At 37.1% G+C, this 26,675-nt stretch overlaps 1 protein-coding gene across 5 annotated transcripts in view; it reads right to left on the bottom strand.

Moving 5' to 3' along the window:
• Positions 1-4,317: 4,317 nt before the first annotated feature.
• The window catches only part of LOC124169798 (BUB3-interacting and GLEBS motif-containing protein ZNF207), a 40,133-nt gene continuing 17,775 nt past the window's right edge, over positions 4,318-26,675 (bottom strand). Inside the window, exons 8-14 of one of the 5 annotated variants that reach the window (XM_046548549.1) lie at positions 25,677-25,824; positions 21,715-21,951; positions 16,726-16,861; positions 15,782-16,307; positions 10,371-13,999; positions 9,791-9,992; positions 4,318-4,702 (exon numbers count right to left, since the gene is read on the bottom strand). In XM_046548549.1, the coding sequence (XP_046404505.1) occupies positions 16,093-16,307; positions 16,726-16,861; positions 21,715-21,951; positions 25,677-25,824 (736 nt within the window). In that variant the 3' untranslated portion in view covers positions 4,318-4,702; positions 9,791-9,992; positions 10,371-13,999; positions 15,782-16,092. Of the gene's footprint in view, positions 4,703-9,790; positions 9,993-10,370; positions 14,000-14,700; positions 16,308-16,725; positions 16,862-21,714; positions 21,952-25,676; positions 25,825-26,675 lie in introns of those variants that run through there. The other 4 variants (XM_046548551.1, XM_046548548.1, XM_046548553.1 and 1 more) reach the window with 4 other exon arrangements.

Genomic DNA, 26,675 nt, shown 5'->3' with positions numbered 1-26,675 from the left:
ATCAAAGTAATCGAAACAAATTCCATGGATAACTCATGCCGATGAACAATTTCACAATTATTTTATCAGTCAATAAAATTATTACCAAATTTCAATCTGTCCATTTGATAAACTATTTATTAAGTAGGATTCCAACTTTTCAATCAAGCTTTAAAGCAAGAATGATTCAAGAATATCTTTAATGTGCATTAATGCACCCTATGGCACGTGACCAGCAAGAGACATAAGAATTCAATTTTAAATATTGAACACCTCATCAGTGTGCAACAAATGCAGCTTAACGGACAATACAAGAAATGACACTAAATGTGCAAGAGGTCTGTGTATCAAGTTGCCTCACATTCCTCTTCACAGCATTTGGTGTGCCTTTGTGAACTTAAAAGCAATTAAGGGAGAATTACTCTTTGTCAATTGATCAAGACATGATATTTGTGAAGGTGTATAGAAGTCAATACCACGCAAATAAATTGTAATTATTGACATAATAGGGTGTAATTTTCCTTAATTTCAACATGCTGAAGCATTGTCCGTGGTCAACCATGGTCAAATTAAAAGTTTTCATTGATGAAAATAGCACTAAAGTATTTCAATATGGGCAAAAACCACTCTATCTCAATTGAATTCTCCGATTCGATATAAAATTGTAAACATTGATCCAATACAAATTAAATGATTCAGACAACTTTATTCAGGGTTCCCCCCACTCAATCCAAATTATAAAATTCACGGTTTTTTCCAGGTTTTCACGGTCCGAATGCCTTCAAATTCACGGTGTGATGATAAACCATTTTAGGCAAAAATATTGATCACGTAACAATCATTGGCCGCACGTTATCTAAAACTTAAACAAACGCGACAGACACCGTGAATGCAAACGTAGCAGTCAAATTGCTATCTTTTCTGATGTCACATATCAGCTCCGGCGAAAGGTTGTGAGAGGGAAAATAGAGGGACCAGCAGCTCGATTCTGTAAATGTCATACCTGTGCTTCGCGTGGTTCGAACCACAGCGGAGTTCTCACGCCTCTCACCGTGAAAGACGTTCAAGCGATCCTGTAAGCCTGTGTCGTGAGATGTTTGACGGATTGCGAACGATCACTTAAGTTTCTTATGTTGGTAGCTGTGCGGACGCGAGGAACGAATCAGAATCTCCGATACAAACTTACTTCAGCGGCCAACTGCAACTTCAGTTACCATAGAGAAACATATACAATGCCGTGGAATATTCACTCCCAAAGTAAATAATACTTCTTTACTCAATTTTGAGTGAGGTCTTTTCTTTTAAAAGTACCTATTAATGATAAGTTACGGTTGCTTAATTAGTTTGTAGCTATAAACTGTATATTACCTCTTTTATATGTTGTCAAGTGCTGCGTATCGAAGTCAGTTATCACGTAGCGGGCTCGTAATTGCACAATTAGCTCTTATTTCCTCATAGTATGGAGCTAATGCTTACGCGGAATGATAACAAGTGTTATTTTATTATTTAATAATGGTTCATTCTCGTATGCGTTTGAGCTCTCATCATTTCAGTACATAATTTTAAATGCGCTGTGGTGCGTATACATATATGTGTCTGATTGTGCAAGCACATGCCACTATTCACGATTTATACTGATGAAAATGTTTATGGCGCGAATACGAGTAGATTATTAACAGTTTCTGCTAGAGGGCGAGATGTTTACATGTCTTAGTATTTCTATTGTGTCAACAGAAAAACGAATCATGTTGGTCGTGTTACTGAACGGCAGCAATAATGCATGGAAGAGATGGAATAGATGATCAATGTTTATCTTAACGTACTAAAGTATGCCCCGGCAAGCCATCTAATCGTCTACGAATTAATCGTGGTGTGAACTCAGTGATCCATCGCCAATCTCACGTCTCGCAGGGATTGTTGATATCGCGTATCTGCCGCCGAAGTATGTGCATCTATTGCCTCCGTCGACATTGATGCTCATGCAAAAGTAGCGGAGGTATGTAAAGAGCCTCCATTCTCGTTAATAAAAACAAATCGAAGGCTTGAACTTACGAAACAAATATTAAATAAATCTGTTAACATTCAGTACCGCACAATACTTTTACCATTGGTTCTACTCCAAATTATTATGAACATTAAGTTGTGAGTATTTTACTTGTACATTCTAGAAGATGCACAAGTATAAGATAATTGTCAAACCCTCAGCGCAAGGTTTAACTTCCCACCAACTTCAATCGCAATGAAGGCCAATCAATTTAAATAGGACGCGAATGTAAATTTAACTTTACGCATTTCTTTTATTTGTTTTTAATACGTATTACTTATGGGAAGTGACAATATGAAATAGCCACCATCGTAATTAATGAATAATGTGCTATTAATTATCAATCACAGCGTAAATTCATAATGAAAAATTAGAGCGCATTGCCGCGACGAAGCTACCACGGGCCCTCTTGGGCGTGAATACTTTCACGGACGCGGCTGTGAGAGTGACGTCACTAAAAAGTTTCAGAATCGCTCCAGCATCAAAGCCGTGAATACATTGACGAAATCCGCTTGTGACGGCCATATCACATTTACAGAATCGAGCTGCAGGGTTCCAGGGACGTTAAGAAGAGTCTGAATTTTTGCAAGTGTTAATGAATACAGGCGGTCCTCGACTTTCGTACAATTCGCACTTTCGTACGTTCAAAATTGACACCTTTTACTTGACTTTCGTACGCTAAATTCGGACTTTCGGACGTTGGTCTGTAATTTTTTTTAAATTCCCACGATGTTTATTGCGCATCCCAACATTCAATTGTTCAAATGGCAGTATATGCGAACAATACGAACGTATATAATGAAGGGAATTGTTGGTAGTTGACTCTAATCTAGGTGATTTATTTGGGAGAGAGACTGCCTGCTATAGGCTCCTTTATCGAGAGAAGAAGAAAGCCTTCATTGAAGATATTTTTCAAAAGAAGTTGACTAGACATCATCAAATAGCTTTCAATAAAACTAGTAAGACCTTCTTTCTAATTGTGTTTTTTCGTTTGAGTGCTGTTTAATTCATGTACACCTTCAGCAACGATATTGCACGAAATATCAGCCGAATTCCTTTTGTCTTTTTTGAATAACATGCGAAATATACGCGATCACGAATGTCACCTGCCAAATGTCGAATTTTGGTGTAAAAATTTAAAGGTATCCAGAGTGCGGGTTCAACAACTACATTTTGTTATGCTTCTTGATATGTCTTTTTATTTATAGTGGACGTAATAAGTGGAATGTCAACTTAGACGCCAAGAGGAAGTTTCATTCGATAGCCAACGGAGTTCTTGTTTTTTAAACTTTTATTTGCATTTTCTGCGTATTTTAGAAAGAAATTAGATGATTTGAGGAGTTTTATTAACATATTATTAAAATTTAGTCAATCGAAATGAATTCCGTGAAAAAAAAAGGTTTTTGTACATATATTCCGCTCTTTTGGAACGTAGCCCCTAATTAGTATGGAAGTCAATGGTTCGACTTTCGTACAAGTTTTCGGGAACGCATTGTGTACGAAAGTTGGGGACCGCCTGTACTTTGGTTACTAGTCTTCCAGCTTTGGCGCCGGCTTAAGGTCAATGTGTCGTCATGGCACGCGGACCAATAATTGCGCTTCGAATATACGTGTGCAAATAAATCGTTGTCCAAGTCTGCGCGTGACTGACCTTGAAATATGATCGAAACATCAATTTTTCTTTTAATCCGTCAATCGTAGTCCTACGATCGTAAAATCGAGATCGAGAGATTTTTAAGGTTTTATGACGAAATTCACGGCTTTTTCCAGTTTTTTTCACGGATATACGAAATTCACGGCTTATTCACGGTTTTAAGGTTTTCAAGGTTGAGTGGGAACCCTGTAATTACTTATGACATTATGGATCACTTAATTGTTCTCACAAGCATGAAAGAAATCAGCTAATACTTGAGAAAATGGCAGTCAAATCACCTTAGGTATAAGTGTCACCATACGTTACCCACATTCAAGGGTTCAAAAACAAAACTATGAAATTTGGCTTCCATTAAAATGGCCTGGGATAGAGAAAATGGTGTCAGACGTACAAATGAGTCCAATTCAGCATTCAATCCTGAGCGTTCTGGTAATTAATAGCAACTATATCATTCAGATAAAATGAAATTCTCCATGAGTTATCCATCAGACTTTGTCATGATAATTTTGAAAAAAATCAACACTTTTCCATTGCTTTTTCCAAAAAAAAAAAGAGAAATATCAGACTTGATGCAGCTTTGCAAGAAGGACTTTCCACATCTCCCACACTGAAGAAATGAGTCCATCTGCAGGAAACCAAATACTTCCAAACACTTACATTTTATTCAACACTTGAAGAAGCATATACTTAAATTTTCATAAGGTAAGCATTAATATTACTATGCTGTTGTAATGCACATTATTACGAGCAAATAACCATGGTATAGTTACTTGTATGCATGAAAAGGCATGGAACATCAGATGCTTATTACAATGTAGGCAAAAAGACAACTTTTATGACAAATTACACACAGAAAGTGTAGCAAAGAGGAGAAAGAATTTAAAAAGAGACCTGACTTACGTGATTGAAAAATTTACTTGATTAATTCTCATAGCTAAAAGAAACGTTCTTAATCCTTCTTAAATCGGTGTATCTTGAGAAGCTTGCTTTCACCCACATGAACTTGCTAATACTTAAGCAGGAGCCTAGAAAAGAAAAATATTTTAAATTAGACATAGCTCACTATTTACATTGCTTAAGCATATTTATAAATCTTGACATATGGTGGCATCCAAAGGAAAGGCACAATTATAAGTGAATGTGCAAAGGCAGGTAACTTAAAATTTTTAACTTAAACGTAGAAGCAAAAATGAGTATTTTCTAGCACCGTGATACACCAATATCAATCCAACATACACGATGATTAAACAAGGTTGCCAATGCATCACACTTCAAGTATTACAAACTAAATTGTACTAAACAGCCTAGCACACCCAGATATATCCTTAAACTCTAACCAATCAGAGGTCAGTACAAAATATAGACTCAGTTGACAGGAGTATAATAAAAAAGAAAACCACCAATGAAATGTAAGAAACAGTGTGACTTAGTGGAAATCCTTTATTGTAAGAGTTGAAGTAATAAAAACTTTGCTTTTTCCTCATGGAGATTTATTTTGTTCGACCATGGTCTCGTTAAAGAATAACATTTTAAAGGTAAACTAAAAAACACAACCTCAAAAATTTTACGCTATAACGAAACCACGGTCAGATGAAATCAACATTTACAAAAAGCAAAGTTTTTATTCCTTCAGCTCTTACCAATGAAATGGTTGACCATTCAAGACATCCATTTCTGACATAAAAATTATTATTCCTCTTCTTATAAGCTAGACACTAATAACACACCGCTGTTACTACATGACTCATGATAGTATCACATCCGATGAATGTAATCCCAAAATGGTTAATTTTAGGCCCTGGTGAAGAAGAATTATCCCTAAACTCTCTGAATAATGTACTAAAGGGTCATTCATTTTCAAAAATATTTTGGGCATAATATCTATCTTTTCACTTACTTAGGCTGGATCACAAAATTTCTGCATAATAGGGTGGTTTCCTATTTTTTTAATTGCCTATATCGAAAGATTTTTACTCCTGGAGTACGCATTTCACAATTTTAGATTATTAAATGACAATATCTATTTTTCACGATTAAATGAAAATTGAAAATTTTCAAGCACGCGAAAAAGCGACGGTTAAGTATGAAGTGATGGCTAAGTGCTGTCATTCTAGTTCTATCTGCTGCCGTGCGAGGCCACCTTTTTGTGAGGCTATGAGTGCCGATACGATGCAGGCTGTTAGCAGGTAGCGCATGGCTTAAATAAGGATTATTAATAACCTATCAAACGAAGGAATCTTTCCGACCATAGGTAGTTTTAATAGGTGATTATTAAGAAATGTTTCCCAGAGCTCTCTGCCACATGCATGCATTGGTAATCTCAGACGATGTAAAACTCTTCGCATAGAATCTAGGTCCCCGTGACGTCACGCAAAGTGGCATCGCATGGGGACCAATCTGGCCTTTTTCAAATGAGGTTAAAATTGACCATTAACATTCATATCAACTGGGATTTCTAAAACCAAATAATTTGTTTATTATGAATACACTAATGTTGAGTAATGAATCACGATCAATGCCTTTCGTTTTCTATGATGAAGGAAACTACCCTATTATGAGATTAAAAAAAAGCGTGGCCATTATTTCTTACCAGTCACTTTTTACAAGCATACAAAAGCACTTTGTTAGACTTACGAAATTTTTCATTCAGTTGACTACAAGATTCTCTTTTCCCGCACGTCAAAAATCTGAGAGGATTCATGTTCCCTACTTTTGAAGGTAGACTCATTCACTTTTCCGCATGTAGCCAATGCACCAACCTATACGTCCCTTAAAGCATATAACTTGGGCAAATGAATGTTTGCGTCAGCCGCCAACACACGAAGCAAAGATAACATTAACATCAACAGGAAGCAAACTACCTTACCACACAAAAACAAAACCTTATATGCAAAAAGGTTTATGCAACAAAAACACACACCGTGAGCTGATAAAATTGTTTAGACCTAAAGTGGCTGTGACACACGCAAGGGAGTCTAAAATGTCTAAGAAAAAGATGTGTATTGATTGCATTTGTACACACATCAATTAAAATTTCATGAAAAAGGATACCAAATTAGTATCATAAAAAATAAAATTTACTGTTAAAAAAAAGGTCCTAACTCCAAGCTCATGCGTTACTTTAACTAGCTAAACAGTTAGCACTTCAGCTAATAAACTGCACCCATTGGCATGTAAGATGACTTCCAACTTATAACATAAAAAGTATTAATCCTTGCACTTTATTGGCACATGCTATAATTTTATTTCTGGTCAAAAATAAATTTGAATAATCTAAGAAAAGAAATAATAACAAATGAATACATTAATCATAAAAAGGAAATTAAAACATAACAAAATATATTGAAATAAATATTGCATATTAATGTAGTTGAGTGCTTATATTTGGTAGAGAACAATCTGAAAGAAGCGAGATTAAATGAGCTCTGATAACATTTATAATGAGCAAGTTTTTCATTAAAACAAGCCATCTTAAGATTTACAAATGGTCATTATGAACATTAACTCTCTTTGCCTAAGATAAAAAGACAACATGGTCATTGCTAGAATCAGTACCCTAATCAATTAAGAATTTTATGATACAGAAAAACAGGCTCTCAGAACTTCGGTTAAAAGCCTAGGAAGCTTACATAAACTGCAACATATAGCCACACAAAGAGGGTTAAGAGGAAAATTTTTCCTTTTTTTTTACCATCTCATTTCCCATAATTTTGATCTAGATTAATTTCATTTCAGATTTGTAAGTTTCCTACAGCTATGAATAAAAAAAGGAAGGTGAAAAGATAAATCAAGGAAATTTCTTCATACCAAATGCATCATAACTTTGCAACGATGCAAATGTATGGAGATTTTTCACTTTTCTTAGATCAAAAATTAGGCAGAGAATTAAGCCCAACCAAACCCATGGAAAAATAAAAAATAAATCTATTCCACTATAATATTTATTCTCACAATGATACCCTCCAAATAAAAACACCTATGTGTAAATATTCTTAGTATTGACTAAGATACTGACTTAGAATTTTTACTATTTTTTTCTAAAATCCAGTTTCAATAATTTTTTGTGACCAGTTTTAATGAATTTGTATCATTCTCAAAAGAGAAAACAATTGTGAAAAATAATAATCTTATGCCTTCCTCTATACGGAATAGATTTCCACAAAGTAAACCCCCTGACACTAGAGTTTATTAGCCTTAGTGAAAATTTTTAGAAAATAATAAGAAACAAGTTTAAAGATACGATACCAAGTTCATCTTTCCATCATAAAAGCGAGGGTCAAACTCAAAAGGCTTGCTCAATAACTCTAAATATTGTTCTGACACACAAGCATATTAAGAAATTATTATGATTGCAAAATTCATACAAACAAAGAAAAAAGGTAATGCTACCCTTTCATAATCTTCAGAAAAATAATGCTCCTTTTAAATTGAGTACCTCACTTTTGAATAATTACTGTGCATAATTTTGAACAAGATCCCCATTTTATCCAACACCTGAACAACACTGAAGTTCAATTCACAAAAAATTGGAATGCTTACTTCTTCCTGCAAATTACAAAGATTTCATTTAAAGTATGTAACTTCATTGTTAAATTGATATTTTTTACCCCTGGATAAGAGAGCTTTCCTTCTAGTATATACTGCCCAAGGGGTCTGGTCCCTGCTAAAATGAGAGAAAGGATGAGCGCTGAAGCCGTTAAACAAGTTCCTTTGATCCATCGAACTACTTGTAATCCATATGTGGGTACTTCTTTAGGGTACTTTCCTTAAACCTCATATTATTCTCGCACCCTCTGAAAATATAACCCATGTATACAACTACCTATCACCAACAATCTAAGTCTCTTTATATACAAGCTGAGCCTTAGAGGTGAGTAAATAATGGATATGTATGGCTAACTTCAGAACCTCCCTCCTCAAAGATCTGACAATAAGCTCAAAGGCTGAATGATTTGGTGAAAATGCAAGAGTAATTCTCAACCCAAATAATAAAGTAACAGGATCATTCAAAGGATTTTCTTGATTCACTGTAAACTAAGATTCATTTAAAAAAATTATCTTACACTTCACTTAAAGAGGGAACTCAGACATTCCTACTCCATGAACAGAACTATCATATGATAAGACAAACTTTCACACTCAAACACTAGACTATTCCATGCTAAACAAACTAAGTAAAAGATACAAACAAATTTAGCTTCCAATTGAACATAAGTGCCACTGCATACTTCATAATATGATTAATTATTAGCGTGTATTGGTTCGAATCTATTAAACCTATTCTTAATTGAATTGTCCTAAAATATACTGGCTTTATAAATTATAATTACATTTTTTCATGTCAGACAGCATCAATGAAATATCTTTTGTCCTTCACTTTGATTCACTGTCCAGGAGACCAAAAGCATTAACATGGACCATAACTGGCATTATAAGAAAAGATCATTGGTAAGAAACAGAAGCTGCTGATTAATGTTCCAATTCTTCTGTCATTCAATTTTGACAAAGAAATGCTCAGGCTGTTATTAATGCATATAAAATAGCACTATATGTCATCAAGGCTAAGATACTTTAAACAGCATTGGTTCAATATTTTGAAAGTAACAATGGGAACCATGCTACATAAGCTTTAAGAACAGGAATACACTTTACTAACTTAATTAAATTGTGAGTTATATGCAAATTACAAGTTAAAAGATGTGTGTCACCATTTGCTTAGAAAGAATTCTTTACCTTGTGCACTATCTTTGGTAGATTACATAGCTATGTCAATGAATAACCTCACAGTAACAAGAGCAAATATAAAAGCGAATTAATATTTCCAATGCAAAAAAATTAAACTCCACCTTGTTTTAGTTCAATAATACATCGGAAAAATAAAAACTAAGCAAAAATGAATACGAAGTTAAAGCTACAGATAAATTGAAAATTTTACATAAATTACGAGTCAACTTACATGCCAAGTCACATGGCATTAATTCATGCAAGTAAAAATATTTGTGGAAATAAAAAAATCATGAAAATGTAATACAAAAAAAGAAATATGGAAATGTGAAAGTCGTAATACTATTTTTGAAAATAAGTTAGTGGAAACAGTACTCCCTGGCTCCTACCTTATTTCAATGACCATCCACAAATGAAGCATTACGAATTTACAACCAAAATTAACAACATTAACCCTTCAAGAATGTCGAATGGCATGGTTACTTTCACCACTATGGTGTATGTGGTGCCAGATGGCATTTCGTGTCAGTTGTCATTTTTTTTTAAACGTCAATGGCTAGCCTCATGTTCATGTGAAGATATAAAACATTTCTGAAACCACACAAGATACAGCCATCAAACTTAGCACAAAAAAATAAAATTTCAAAAAGATTAATTCAATGAGGCTTATTTCAAACATAAAAAACAACATAAAAAAATAATGAATTCGATTTCAGTAATATTCACTGAGACCACATAAAAATGCACCAATTTAGGGGCAAAACAATAAACACTTCAACTATGTCCTTATGCAATGCAAGCATGAAATTTTAACATCTTAAGGCCAGACTAATCGTAATGCATCAGGTAATTCTATCGAGCTAGTGTGTCTCACAATGAAAACGCAGTTGACCAAAATAATAAGACTAAATATCAGACATTGAAAATGTCATTGAATTACATTGTAAACAAATGGATCACATGGAATACCTGGTTCATGAGGGGGCAGTCATCACCAACACAGGGAGTCAGGTCACCTTTGGTAGGAGGCAACAGCAGCGTCAGTCCATTCTCCTTTGAATGACTCAAAGCTCCAACTCCAAATATAGACTGTTCATGGACAGGAATGGCTGAAGGATTCAACAACTTCTCATCGTCCAAGATTCAGAAAGCCCGTGGAAAGCCATCACAGAAATCAAATAAGCATTCCAAATGGTGATGTTTTCTTGAGAAAATTCTTTCCCAAACCCATTCCCAAGTCCATTTCTAGCTTCTTCAAGTTGTGATACATAACATGCTTTGACCACATGGAGGACTCCATGGCAGGAGGCATCGCATGTAATTCTTTCCCGATAATAGAACTTTTCCGGTTCTCTTACAGTCCACAAGAATATGTGTAGTTTCAACATGATAAAATTTCACATTTTGTAAAACTGAACACACAGTCAATTACTGCTATTCTTCACCAAGTGAAGTAAAAAAATAAAGAGCATGAAAATGATAACCACAATACAATTTGAAGCACTGGCACCAGCTCACTGAACAAAATTACAAAATTAGAAGATTACAGTTTGTTTGTCTCCATTTCATGCCAGAATGAGAGAAAACCATAAATGATACAATTTTTTTCACATTTCCTGTAAGAGATCTTTTGTGATTCATTACATCAGATATTAAACCCAGCCACTCCTATCCATACTAATATTATAACACATGTGTTCCGACAGATAAATCTGGAAGAAGAGGCACAAAAGCAAAACTTCACGCATTTTCCCTAATGAGCTTATCCATCCAAATCAATGGTATATTGGATGTTTAAAAAAATTATAATGAAAGTATTTTGGTTGAGCACTGATGCCTAAACAGGAAACTATGATTTAACTCCACCCAAAGTGAAACAAAGCAACACATCAGCTTAACTTTTTCCAATTAAACCAATGCTCAAGAAAAATTCCCACAAATAACTATTGTTTATCTTCTTTTTCACTTCTAATTTTACAAAGCACTCATCACTGACAAATATCCCCTCGTTTAAGGATTGAGAGAAATCTAACAGATGCACATTAATACATGCATTATAAAATTTGAGACCACCCAGCATTAAATTTCAAGCCTAAAATTAAAAAAAAATATAACGAGAATTCCAGCTGTTACTGAAAAACTGGAAAAAGATTTTTTAAAAGAAAAATATTGCAGAAATAATTAAAAGAGCACGAGGTTTGACATAGCAAATGTGCTAATAGGTTAGCAGTTTACCATAACATTCCCTAATAGTTCTTCGGGAAAATTTATTGTGTTTGATAAATCTTAAATTGAAGAAGTGAATTAGAATTCAAAAACTTACAATCAAACCTAATCCAAGCAGAATGAAGGCATGGTATATATCAAATGCAAAAACTCTACCAAAAATTTTCTGAAAAAATTTTCAGAATATCATTGCCAACATTTAAAGAGAACATGCTATTATTGACACCACTGATACAACTCCAAGCATTTTTTCAACAAAAAAAACCCAAACCCAACGTAATAGAAAATGGAGCCCACTAGCTGGATTACCAGAGTAAAAAAGGGAGGGATATTTTACAGTTATATGAATTCCGTAATGGGTAAAAAAGAACATCTCCTGAACTTAAAAGGAATTCCATTATTACCCAATCCTAACATAAGCTAAGGAAAAGAAATATTGACGACAACACTTCAGGACTATGTGTGCAACTTTACCAAAAGACAGTACTTTGGCTGCTAAATTTCAAACTCATCATGAAGAATGATCATGAACTGCTGCCAGAGAGACAAGTTAAGAATGGTCACTTTCTAATGGCAAAAAATCCTGCAATCACACTATACAGTAACAGACAAGTAGAAGAAAATTGAAGACAATTGTCATTCCTGAATTGACAGTCATTCATCACACAATAAAAATAAAATCAATCAATATTTAAACCAGTCAAACCGAAGTTAAACCTCAACACATACGATAAATGTAACAACTCAGTAATTTGGCATTTGATAGCATGCCACATATAAATTAAACATTAATATGGCTTGAACATCACATTCCCTTTACACTAATCATCAACTGCCATCTCTTGTCTCACAAGAAAGCAGTAAATAAATTCACAGGAAGGATACATGGAACCATCACACAAACTTACGTATCCAATTCACTATTGCTCACAATACCCTAGGCTTGCACTAAAACTCTTCCTTGGCAGAGGAATTACTTAATCAACATAGGAAAATGCCAAACTATCATTAATGGCGCACTCAAAAGACAAAAAATTGAAATATGATATCCCCCAAACAGAGGCAGAATCTAATCAATAATAAGGAAACCTTTGATTTAACTCACTAATACCTCGGAAATAGATGGTCAACAATTCGTGTTCCAGGAAAGCTTAGTTAGATCCGTATTTTCACCATTTTATTTCAGTTAATTGGTAGGGTTGCTCGATTCCTCGGAAAGGACGTTTTTATGGAATTTTGGACATATCACGTCTTCAATGACATGATTTGTAGCCCCCCACCCTGCAATGCCCCGGCACTAATCAACCAATCAATTATGGGTTTAATTTGTCGCCTTGAAAGATCATGCATTGGCTTTTTTCCAATCATTGTAGCTATTTAATCAATCAAGATTATTGGCAATGGTAATGTTAGTCTTCAGAATAAGGAAAGTCTACAGTCTAAGAGCATTAAAAACTTTCAGATTGCGCAATTTTACCAGAAAATCTGGACACATGCCATTAATTGGGAATTCTTATGCATTTAATTTATTTAAAATATTCCACTGCTTTTCAGAGTAGAAATGCACAGATAAAAATGCATGATCTAACTTGCATTTACAAGCGAAGACTCATACCGACAATTTGAAACAAGCAATTATTCTACGAAGGGTAGCAGGCATAAGAAAACATTAAGTTTTGATCGATTAAAAAAACGAAGCTAACATTTCCTTGCCAATCACTAAAATACTTAAATAGCTACTCTAATTTTCAGAGCTCATCGATTTGAAGGCAGCATGATTTAGGGCTGTGTACACCCAGATGGAAGGAATGCACAAATTAAGACCAAAAGAAATGGTACATACTCGCATAATGATGATAACATGCCACACATTCTTCAACTTCAGGAAAAAAGACAACTGTATCTGATGTTTCATTGAAACCACAACTACAACTGCCAAAAAATCTTTGACGTCAAGTATCAACTTCCCCAAATCATCATTATCCTCGACAAAATTTCTCTATAGCCCACTCGAGAGGGAGAAAGAGAGAAACAGCCTCAGTCGTCGTTATCATGAATGAAAAATACATTTAAGTCCAGAGATTAGTATAGGATGTTCAGGTGTTTTGCCAGGGCCACGGATGGTAGTCCACAAAGGGGCCGCCAGTCCTCACCTCCACAGAAGCCACAGGCCCGGGATGGTGGGCGTGGGCTGGGGAGGAGCGGGGTGGGAGGGTGGGCCCTGTGGGGGTGCCAGCAGGGTGGACAGATGGGAAGGCAAGGTCGGGTGGTGGTGGTGGTGTGTCAATGGGGGGCCCAAGGATGCCGTGGCAGAGATCGCAGCTGCCGCGGCCGCCGCCGCTGCCGTGGGGTCGAGCAACCATCCCGATCATCTGAAACAGACACACCACCCACACATGACGAGATTCCCAAGAGAGAGGCATGGCTCAAACTACAAACGCGACACTCTCAAAAAGCTAATTAGTGGAATGCCACAAATAGAAAAAAGTATTCGCAATGAGTAAGAGCTGAGCAAACAATATTTTCATGGTCTAATTACATTGCTATATTCAAATCACGTTTTTGGAAAAAAATGCATTCGTTAATCTAACCCAATTCCAGACTAATGCAATAAATTGATGAAAACTACTTAATTTTGAATTAAATTCCTCAAAGCATTGTAATTTTTTGAGAATAGCAAGGTAAGATGTCATGTTTTTGGAAAAAAATTGCATTCACTAATCTAACCCAATTCGAGATTGATGCAATACATCAAACAAACTACTTAATTTTTCATTAAATTCCTCAAAGTATAATAAGGTAATGAGAAGATAGCAAGGTTAGATGGCTGTATGGAACATAATTGTAATCCTATTGCAGAAAAAGAGATGATGCAAATTGAGGACAATACTTTTAATGGTGGCAACACAACCTTATGGGAAATGCTTTAAAAACAGTAATAACAGTCGTTACTCACCAAAAATAGTTACAGTTCAGAGGGAATAGCATAGGAAATACAATTTTTTCCATACATGTATACACCTGCCTTTATCAGTCCCCCATCAATTACAGGAACAGCATTTTTTCAAAATCATTAAGTGAGAAGTAAGCTTTGAGGCTTCTTTGTTATGAATGATATGAACTTGAGATCATGTTTACTCTCAACTTTACAACAGCAGGGGCTAGAGTATTTAAACTGATAATTTCTACATTTCCTCTTTAGTTGAGTATGTCTAAGGAATATTATTTCCAACACACAATTTTGAATGGAGATAAGAAACGCTATCCCTCAATTAGCATGCTTCGTTCTATTACTAAATCGCTAGCATTGGAGAAACCTAAAATTCTTATTACTTTTTTCATTCCTGATGGCTCAATGTTGAAGTGAAATAGGAAAATACATTTGTTTTTCGATACCTAGTGTATCCACCAATATAAAGAACTATATTAAAATAATATCACAATCATAGCTTTATCATATTTTCATCAGTACAATACCAACAATTTGATTCTATTAAGCATCTTGCTTGTTAGAAATTAAACTTATGATTATGATTAGTTTCAAAAGAAATGAAATAGATTATTTATGTAAACCCGACCAGATGATTTAATTTAAAAATAACCTATGTGTAAAATTCTATTTTCTAGACATAAACCATGATAGTGCATTTCCATAACTGTCTCTTTACACTTGGGGACACACTAAGAAGTTAGTATGATGAAGTTTGATCCATGATTTCACCAATGAATGGATAAATCATGGATAAACTGGATGTCTTCTGGGATGATTTCTATGCCTTCCATCATTGAAATATTAACCTTTGGCATGGAAGGCTTCATGAAAGTTAACATAACGAGCTTATGGGTTTATAGCAAAAAGGGAAGCAAAGTGCAGAATGAGGTTGGAGCCGAAGGACATCTTGCAGATCCTCAAAATTATCAGGAAGAATTTTTTGGAAAGTATATCTCCAGAAGTCATTAAATTCTCTAAAATTATAAATGTGACACCTATTAAGGCCATCCATCTTTTCTCTACCACGTGTGGTACAGCGTCCAGAATATACAACAATTATGTCCCTTTTTACGTCATAGACATCATCCCAAAGACAATTTTTTAATCATAACACATAGCCATAGGTTTAATCATCTACCGAAATGGACATGCAATCACAAACCTATCATTCAACTTCAACCTGCACTGAGTTCAATCAACAAGTCCTTGCAAGGTAGTTCATTAATAACAAACTTCAAACGCAACTGTCCCACAATTGAAACACCAGTCACTGCACTGAAATTAAGCATCATTGTAGCTTGTCTCAGGGTTGATGTGCGATCCTCCAATTCCCCCTCAGTACTGCAATCCATGTCAGCAATAGGCAGGCAAATGGGCAAAATGACCTTAGGCGTCTACGCACAATAGAGTTCGACAAGCATCAACGACTGAATGAACTGGATGCTTAAGTCAAGCGCAGTGCTTGTCCGAGCACTACAGAAGAGGGAAATAGCCCCACCTGAAGCGTGGATGCATCATGGGGGCCAGCATGGAAGGAGGTGGCCCGGGATGGTGGTGGTGATGAGGGGGGTGTGGTGGTACCCCCCCAGGCCCTGGATGGAATGCCGCCCCTGGGTGGTGGTGGGGAGGCGGGGGATGGCCAGGGGCAGTCCCATATGGGTGACCCAACGGGCCCCCATGCAGCAATCCTGCAAAAGAACATTTAGGTCACTGTAGAAATGGGCAACACAAAACACTCAAATACCTCACTAAACAAAGGTGAAACCAGTGCCACTAAATTTACATACGCAGTACACTCCCGATTATCCTAATGGGCTAATGATGAGGAGAGGTGGCACGATTAATCGGAAATAAGGATAATCCAAACTTTACTTCTATTTCTTGTAATTTTCACAATTTACTTAAATCAAACAATCTATTATTACTTAAGCACATTGTCTATTAATTTAGATTGCTTTCAGGAATCTTTAAGAGCTTTCTCTTCCCAACTGCGATCTTTCTTGCGGTGGATGACGCAGTGGATGGAACACAACAAACAAATACCTATTTACTAGGCTAACAAAAGAAACCTCTTTTTGGGGAGTAGTATTAAAACAATGCACAAACCTGGAGGTAGTCCCATGGGCGGAGGTCTCATCATAGCACCACCTCCATGAAGCATAGCTGCAGCTGCTGCTACTGACGCAGCAGTCGCTCCAGGATATGGAGACAAATGACGAGTCTGCGCTGCCACACCCATAACCTTTAAGAAATATTTACAGTAAAACTTTGATTTTAAGCAGTTGGAGGGACCGAAATATGGGCACTGTGTAAAATCAAAGTGTGTAAAATCAAGAGTTGGCATTGCGGTGAAGTATAGTTATCAGGATAACTCTTGCTTATTATCTTTAGAATGCTTAGTCATACACTTTTGTATAGTTCTGATTTGAGCCAGAACCGGATCCAGAAAAAGTCTCATATGTGTGGCTTTACAGTAAAAGAGCATGAAATCCTTTTCAATCTCATCAGACCTCTGTTTCCCGGATTCAATTACTCATTTGGAGGCAAGAAAATATCCACAGGGAAGAATGACGTCTCGGTAGCTTATCTGGCTAAAGCACTCGACCGGAAATCGGGGGATCCGGGTTCGAATCCCGGTCAAGGCGAATGATTTTTTCTCTGTGGAACTTTCGCACAAGAAAATGAAGCCTAAATAATCTTATTTACTCACAAGCAACACCACAGATGACGTGTTACCTTAAGAGAAACAAGGTTGCATTCCTGAACAATGTCTAACATGGTTGAACTGCTAGCATTTCTGGCACTAAGATTACTTCTGTTACCCAGGATAAATTTCGGAATGGTGACACTAAATGCTCGCAGAGAAGCTAATTTTCGAAAATATTCTCATTAAAAGCAGCTTTCAGGAAATCCGTTTAACCACCTGCGAACAAAGATTGGGGATTGAAGAAATGAGATATCTGAGGATAGTCATCCAAATTAATCCCATTAACAGGGAGCAAAATTTTGCGAATACATCACAAAGGCTTCACACCCTGTGGGCCTGGGTTCAAGTCCTGGCAGTAGCAGAGACTTATCAGAGATGGCTATCCGTACTTGAGAGTAATGTGGAGGGCACTTCCAGTGCACCACTCTATCCAGCAGATGGGACGTCAAGTCCTCGTCCCTTAAAGGCCTATCATTACAACCTGGCTAATGCCAAGATAGCGTTCCTATCCCCCCAGCCCTTACTTCATGGCGCTAATGACCCCAGCTGTCAGTTACCTCCTTCCAAATAACATACCATAGGTAATACGGAGCACACAGGACCCGGGATATTCGGAAATTCAGATTTTTCCGGTGTTTAGATCACTTTTTTAAAGTGAGCAATTTAAATAACCGCGCAACTACCGTCATGATGAATAAAAAAGTTATTTATAGTCCGGAACAATTTTCCCTCTTTATAATTTTTACGCATTAAAAAAGCATTTTCCCATGAAATTTTAGCATTAGTAGATAGAATCTACCGGGTATAGCTTCTTTGTCGGTATTCTTACGCGAATTCAGCGCCGGGACCTTCGACTCACAAGCCGTGTGACTCATCTTAACGTAATATTTTGCTTCCCCATATCTGATAACAACAGCGGACACCTTTTGTATTTCGATTTAATGGTACTAAGCCATTCACGAGTTTAAATGGATTGCCTTATCACTCACGTCTTGAATTTGACCTCAATGACGACGCGAGTTATTCTCCGAGGGCATTAACTCCCGTTCCGTTAAAAATAAACGCTTGCCACCTAGCGGAGTTAAGCTGCTAGCTATTCAAGTTCCAACCATGTTTCATTTAAACCCACTGACAATGAGATACAAGTTGAATCAGCTCTAATAAACGCGCCGCGCAATCAACTTTCCCTCGCCTCCTATCGTCCCGCAGATGTGGGGTTAGCCCGCGGAATGAGACAACGTATGCTGCTCTTACCATCGTGTTGAATCACCATCGACTTACGTCCATATTAGAAGTACAACTGTCTTTTTTGGATCACCTTGGAAGCCAAAATTTTGGCACGAGAGGATTTTTTAACGGCTCATTTCGCCGTTATATTTCGCTGGGGCGAAGGAAAACATGGCGCTGGCAAAATTCTAGAAAACCTTACGTTAAGGATAGCTATTCCGTGGTTCATAATTCCGGATTAACGACCATCTATTGTAATTACAATAAATATGTTATAAAAGCGTCCCCCCAGTCGAATCAATCGAATAAGTCAAATAAGTCGAATAATAAACGAAAGGTGATAATATTAATATCTCCGGCGATCATCTGTCAACAATCACGCATACACAGCGATTGCCGTATATTTTAGGTTTCGATATCCTTCTACGGCAAATTTTAACTAAGAGCGATATTCGCGTTCGTAAAGGAGCCTAAAATATTACTAAGAGGTCGTAGGGGGAAGCAATAATTAGATTCGCGATGTATTTAATTTCACGCTCAACAGCGCGACGTCATTTCGACCGTTCTTGTATTCATTTTTGCAACTCATTTCGACGAATAAATAACCTAACTTCATATTGCTCCAGTCGGGATTTTCAAAACAAGTCGAAAGAGAACTGCGTAAAATCAAGATTAGCGGCCTCTGTGGGACTGGGGTTACGCTGCGCAAAATCGAAAAACTGTGTTAAATCAAGAAAAGATGTAAAATCGAAGTTTCACCATTTGAATTCCCTATGCTTTGCGGCCGGACTTGAGTGTCGCTGCGTAAAAACGAGACTTGATGTAAAATCAAAGTGCGTAAAATCGAAGTTTTACTGTACATTTTGTTGGCAAAAATAATGAAGAATTATTAACTCTAATTTTAAATGATACAAGATAATCATTATAGATAAGCAGACACTCCCCCTCTGCAATATATACAGTGCAACCTTGATAAAACGAGACCCCCCCGGTGCTCAAATAAACGTTTGTTATGGCAAATTGTTGCTTTCCCAGAGGTGGAGCAAATACTAGCCAATAACCCTATTGTCAACACTTAAATAGGAACGGGATTGGTGTGACGATATAATGGTGATGGCTAAACAATAAACTTGAGCATGAATCCTAAATTTCCTTACCTTAATAACAAACTAGCTAATCAAATTTATAAGCGCCGTACTGAATCACAATCATGTAAAGCATTCCTTTGTCAATCCTTATCCCAATGCACAACAGACCAAGCCACTTTTCTATGTATAGTGCATTCACATGACCATTCTGTTATTGTATTTTTCCCGGAAATTTCAAACAATCACTGATAAAAATGTCTCTCGGTTACCGTATTTCTCCTAATACAGTCCCCCTCTGAATATAGCCCCCCCCCTAATGTTGAGGCTTCAGTTTCGGGAAAAGTTAAAAAAATGTGTTTGAATAAAGTCCCCCCCTTTACTTTTACCACAGGCATTTTTGGAAAAAAATGGGGGGGACTATATTCAGACATATACGGTATTTAATGCCTCAAATGCTACTGTTGGTGTATACCTATTTAATGTTCCCGTATGTTATGCGGAAGTTATGTGAAAAAACGTATCGAAATTGTTTCTGCAGACAAAAACAGTAGAAGGTTGTAGAACGATCCTGCCTCGGAAGACTTTTTCTATCATATCAATATATTCGCTATCTATGGTAAAAAATAGCCCCTTCCTCAGGAGTTCCTGCAGAATGAAGGGGACAAAACCACCTGAACAAAGCTCATTTTAACTCTTCTGCATTGTTCTGCATTCATAGGGTGCTTTTGCTGCGATGGTTTGCCCTCCCGCACCACGGCAGACCTAATCTTCCCTGTTTTTTTTTAGTTGTGAAGAGGAAGGTAAATTAATTATGCCACTCTCATATAGCTCTATTATTTTCATTTTTTCCCTTTGACATGTTTCATGATTTTTGGCCATGGTATCTACCCTCAATTGCTCTCTATTCACACAACTCAAGGACATGCGGGTAAGCTGTCCACTGCTTTCTTCCGCCCTAGGAACAAAAGAAGATCGAGCATTCGTGAATGTTAATGCCACAATATTTTCACCGAAATGAACTACATATTTATTGAACGACAATTAATCACACGAATGTGAGACAGAGCACTCCATAATAACTTCATTTCTAACGAATCGCTAGTAATTACAGTGATTAGGATCTCTAGGTGAAGGTTTTCCTGCGATGGAAACTCTTGCTATGGCGAGTGACATCACCAAAACAGCCTCATAAAAACAAATTTTTTTACATGCTAATCATAGGATCAATTAATGGTGCATCTGCTATCTCTCTGAACGGTGGGGGTCTCGCAATAGCCCATACTTGCTTTAATGTGGTTCTATTGTCTGAAGTTAGTCCAGTCAACAAAGTTAAAAATAGGAGGGCAAAATTGGTAGACAACATTATCGCACAGAGCTAAGGCAGAACCACATGTACATATCCCACTAAAAACCCTTGACCAATGCAAGAAATTAATTACAATTGCTCTTAAACAACTTGAACAAATGGCAATGCCATGAAACTAATATTAACTAAGTAAAACTTCTTACAGAAAAAAATGCATATGTGAAATTTACGAAGTTGTACAGTTCTGGATTAAAAAATGAACCACTTGGGCTTGGACTGTGGGCACCACTATTGAAAGATAAGGAGGCGACCCCAATTTTACAATGCCATACCCCCACCCTGTGTCTTCGGAGAGCTTATACGTAGCACTTCCACATAAAATGAACTTGTCCGTAAGGAAAGGTCTTGCTGGAAGGAGAGAAAATCTCTAGAAATAGAAATCAATGGTTTGAATAAACTTCTCTCAGGTTTGCATGCAGATAAGAAAATCTAAGGCAGCTGACGTTTCAGGTTCCATCTCGTTACCCAATCTGAGGTAACCTTGATGAAGTACCTGTAAAACCTGCTGCCTTAGATTTTCTAACCCGTAATTTATTCATTCTATTCACCGTGAAAGTCTAAATCATACATAATTGATGGCTTCTAATTTTTCAACATACCCTGAGTAAATTAAGACAATGGCGACATAACATTATTTAAGCATGGTTATACGAGACATTTAACTCTAATTAGGTATTGATTTTAAGATGAATTCGATAGCAAGATACCTGAGGATGAGGAGGTCCAACACCTGCGGCCATGGCAATGGTGGCAGCAGCAGCAGCCGATGCAGCCGCAGCAACTGCGTTAGCTGCAGTGGACACAGCTGTTGAAACAGGAACTGGAATCCCCACTGAAGGTGCCGATGAGACCACGGAACTTACTGGTGTCGTTAGAGTGGTGGAAGGAGGAGCCCGGAGAGAGGCCGGGGGCTGGTACTGTGGCATCATCGCACGACGTTCCTCCTACGAAGAACAAAAAATACACAACCTTCAGACAAACAGCAAAATAAAGAGGGGTGTATCGATTTAAATACTGATAATTATAATAAGTTTTTCAATTTGCCTGATGATCTAAGTTCATGCATGCTCCATGCACATAAAGGTTCAATTAAAATACAGAAAGTCCTCGAAAAAACATTGACATTGACAAAAAACATTGTCCAGACATAAAAACAAGATGCATTCAGTTTAGAAATACATTTATGATGGTTATTTATTTAAACTCCTCTCTCCTTCATATCCCGATACATCTGCAGCAAACGACCAATGTCTACCAAATCCATCCATAGCAAAAACCAACAATAACACACAATAATAACATAAATAGATACTTAACTTAAACATGTGACTGTCATGATAGCATTTTAAGCACAACAACTACTTCAGTCAAAATATTGGCTGTTATTTAAATTTATATTTCAACATTTCGAGACATTGTTCTTAAGTTGAATTTGTTCGAAAGGTGAAAACCCTGAGCAAGGCAATGAAAAGTGCCGTCATCCTGCATAATGCAACACTGTATTACAATTTTGCGTTAACTCATAAAGGTGACAAACTTGTCTAGCTGTGCGTACACTGTGGTTGTAGCTGAAAACATTTCAAATGCAATAGGAAGGAAAAACGTGCGATATGCTGGACAGTTCCTGTCTTCCCAATGTTTTACTTTGTATAGATTATGCCCAACAAGCAAGTTCTTCCATGCCACACCGCCTTTCATTGGCCAACCACAATAGTGCCAAATTTGAAATTTTGGGGGCTCTTCAATTTTATGAATGCTCTTATCTCTGAAAATTAGTAAGTCTAACGTACATAAGTAGAGGACTTAATGTATACATTATCCACACAGAGCATGGTTACAGAGTGAAAAATTGTAAAATAAATGTACAGTAGAACCTCACTTATGAAACTTTCAGCGGAAAACCAAAAAAAGTCTCATAAGTGAGGAAGTTTCATATGTGAGGTTTTTTGGTATTTAGCATGAAATCCTTTCCTATAGGGGCTGGTTTGTCTCCAGGATGCAATTACTCATTTGGAGGCAAGAAATTGAAGCCTAATGATCTTATTTTCTCAAAAGTAACACCCGAGATGATGTGTTACTTAGAAATATAATTTTACATTCCTGAACAACTTTACCGATGGTTGAACAACTAGCATTTCTGGTACTAAGCTGCAAGGCTATCACACTGGAGAGATTTCGGAATGATGACACTAAATGTTCACAGAGAAGCCAATTTTTTTAAAAAGTTGACTCATAAAAAGCGGTTTTCAGGAAATTCATTTTACCACCTATAGGCAAACCCCAGATTGGAGATTGAAGAAATGAAATACCTGAGGAAAGTCATCCAAATTAACCCCGTAATTAGTATACCATTTTTCTGAACTGACGGCGGCTGACCTTGAGCGTGCTCGAAACCCACCCACTCTTCTAGCCAATCACAGAAGAGCGACAGGAGAAAGTGTGGAAGAGCCCGCAGTCTCTCTCCGAACTCCGAGCAGTGCACATCGCTCTCCAGCTAGCAGTGTTGCCAAGCCGAATCTTTGGAGATCGCACAGCACTCGTTCTGCCGCCCCCAAAAGTACAGTTATTCCCAAGGATGGCAACGCCGGTCGGCCGGATGGAGGGGAGTGGAGGGGAAAAGGGAAGGGGATGGAGGGGTGGAAGGGGCAGCGCTTCTCATTGGCTAGTTTCTATTTTCCACCCAGCCGCCGTCAGTTCGGAAAAATGGTATAGGGAGCAAAATTTCACTAATGCATCACGAAGGCTTCACACCCTATGGACCCGGGTTAATGGCAGAGGCAGAAAGTTTTCAGAGATGGCTCTATCCCTGCTTGAGAGTAGTGTGGACAGAACTTCCAGTGCAACACACTGTCCGGCAGATGGGACATTAAGCCCTGGTTAAGCCTATCGTTACAACCTGGCTAATTCCAACACAGGGTTTCTATACTCCCTCTCTTACCTCATGGCGCAAATGACCCCAGCTGTCAGTTTTCTCCCTCTAAATACCATGCCATAGATAATATGGAGCACCTGGCAGTGGCGTAATTATGGTTGGGGGATGAGGGGATGGATCCCACTCCAAAGCCTCAGAGAAATTTTAAAAAAATTTAAACACAAGTCTAGCTTTGATAAACAGCAACTGCATCTACTTAAAGTTATTTTATGTGCCAAAATGATGTAGAACATATTTACAGGCATGCCATTTTTTTAAATTTTACGGGAATCCCCATTGCCTCCGAGGGGTAGGGGATGAAGCCGCCCCCCAGGTACTACCGTCACCCCCAAAGCATATTCCTAGTTACGCCACTGGTACCCCGGATATTCCGTGACTAAGTGCTAAGGACACTTTTCCGGTGCTTAGAAAACTTTTAAGTGAGCATTTGAAATAATCGCGCAACTGCTGTCAGTGATGAATGGACAAAAATAGATTAAGACCCCGGAAAAATCTCCCCTCTCAATAATGTTTACGCACTAAAAAAAATTTTCCCATGACATTTTAGTAATAATAGATTGAATCTACCGGGTATAGCTTCTCTGCCGGCATTCTTCCGCGAATTCAGCGCCGGGAACTTCGACTCACAAGCCGCGTGACTCATCTTCACTTTATATTTTGCTTCCCCATATCTGAAAACAACACCAGACTGTTTTTGTACTTCGATATAATGGTTATAAGTCATTCCTGAGTCGAAAGGAACTGCCTTATCTCTCGCGTTTTGAATTTGACTTTAATGATTACGTTACTACTGACGACGCGAGTTATTCTCCGAGGGCTTTCGTACTAACTCTCGTTCAGTTACAAAATAAACGCTTGCCACCAGGCAGTGAAGGTCAAACTATATTTCATTTAAACCCGCAGATACAAGTTGGGTCAGTTTTGATCTGCGCGCCGCGTAAGCAACTTTCCTCCGCCTCAATTCGTCCCGCGGATGAGGGATTAGCCCGCGGAATGAGTCCACGCATGCTGTTTTCACCATCGTGTTGAATCACCAACGGCTTACGTCCATACTACAAATAAGATTATCTTTTTTGGATGACCTTGGAAGCCAAAATTTTGATACGCGAGGATTTTAAACGGCTCATTTAGGTGTTATTTCGCTGGGCGACGGGAAGCATAACCTTGGAAAATTCTACACAATCTTCCGTTAGAGATAGATATTCCGGATTAACGATCATCTACTGCAGTTAAAATTAATATCTAATAAACAGCATCGCTCATAATTAAAACTTATTATTCTTCATTGACATATCTATGTAATGAGCGCATACTACCCCCATTCCTGTGACTAAAATCGGCGCGCCTACCACAATCTTCTCGTAGATCAGTTCTCTGACAAGTCGTACAAGTGAGGTATTTTATCACATTGGACTGGAAAAATACGTTTCATAACCGAGGTCGTCGTATAGGTGAAGAGTTTCATAACTGAGGTTGGAAATACATGGGTTCATATGGGGTTATTCACCGGACCAAAAAAAATCGGCGTATAAGTGAGGTCATCGTATAACTGAGGGTCGTATAACCGAGGTTCTACTGTATCATGAAAAATTCCTCCACCTTTAATTTAAATATGAGCATTTTATCAACACACTTTATGGCTTGAATAATCCACAACAAAGATAACTGCAAGTTACAGAACTTATTTTTACTGCCGATCAATATCATTAAAAATAAATTCAAAATTACTCCACTCACCAATGATATGTCTTCCTGAGGGTGAATTATCCTACTAGAAGCACTGGTAGTGTTGATTAAAGCAGGTTTTGAATTTGATGGTGCAGTCGAGACAGATGTTGTTTCATTTGTAGTTGACGCAGTTGATGTTACAGATGAATTAGCACTGCTACATTGAAATGAGGATAAAAAAGAAAACATCAATTTATTAAGAAGGAAAAGTTAAACAGGAAAATTCTCACTTAGATCAGTAAATAAGAGCTATCTACATCATTCCACTCACTATAAAATTTTCAGCTTATTTTCAACAAGGCAATACTTGAATAAAACTTCACTCTAATGTATGCCAAAATAAGCATAGAATGGGGTGACCCCAATGAGTATCTGCATTTTTTAAGGCTGTACAAAAAACAGTGTCTTTCTATGAAATCCAAAGTTGACTTTCAAAGTTTACTGAGAAAAATAACAATTGCACTGCTGCCAAACGCTTAAATTCCCATAAATTAGACAATTAGTATAAAAGTTAGGCTGTGATTACAGAAAAATCTATTCTTGCCTCACTTTAATTAGTGAAATCCATAAACAAATTTTACTGGCATACAATGCTAGAGCCACTGTCAATGAACACTATCAGATTTCATTTTTTGACAGCCTTAACTGTGGAACCATAATGACTCAAATGTAATGTACATATTAGAGCAAATGCAACAAAATAGCAGTCATTATGCAGAAATTTCATACTATACGATGGCGATCATGCGAAAAAAACAGTAAAAATTGCTGCTAACTAATGTACCTTATTCCAATAGCCCCTTCACTTTCAATAATGACCATCAAATGAAAAACATTAACAAAATTCTTTCCGAAAGTAAACGTGCCATCATGAGGGCTTCGGAACATAGCAAAACATGTGTAAATATAAGATGATGATTATTAAGTATTGTATTAACATTGACACGCTGATAAAAAATTTAATATACACTGTAAAATATAAATTAGCTTAAGAAATATGTTATCAAC

Source organism: Ischnura elegans, chromosome 12, assembly GCF_921293095.1.
Source record: "Ischnura elegans chromosome 12, ioIscEleg1.1, whole genome shotgun sequence".
Classification (NCBI taxonomy): Eukaryota; Metazoa; Arthropoda; class Insecta; order Odonata; family Coenagrionidae; genus Ischnura; species Ischnura elegans.
Note: the sequence above shows the minus strand (reverse complement) of the source record. Positions and strands in the feature narration are given on the sequence as shown.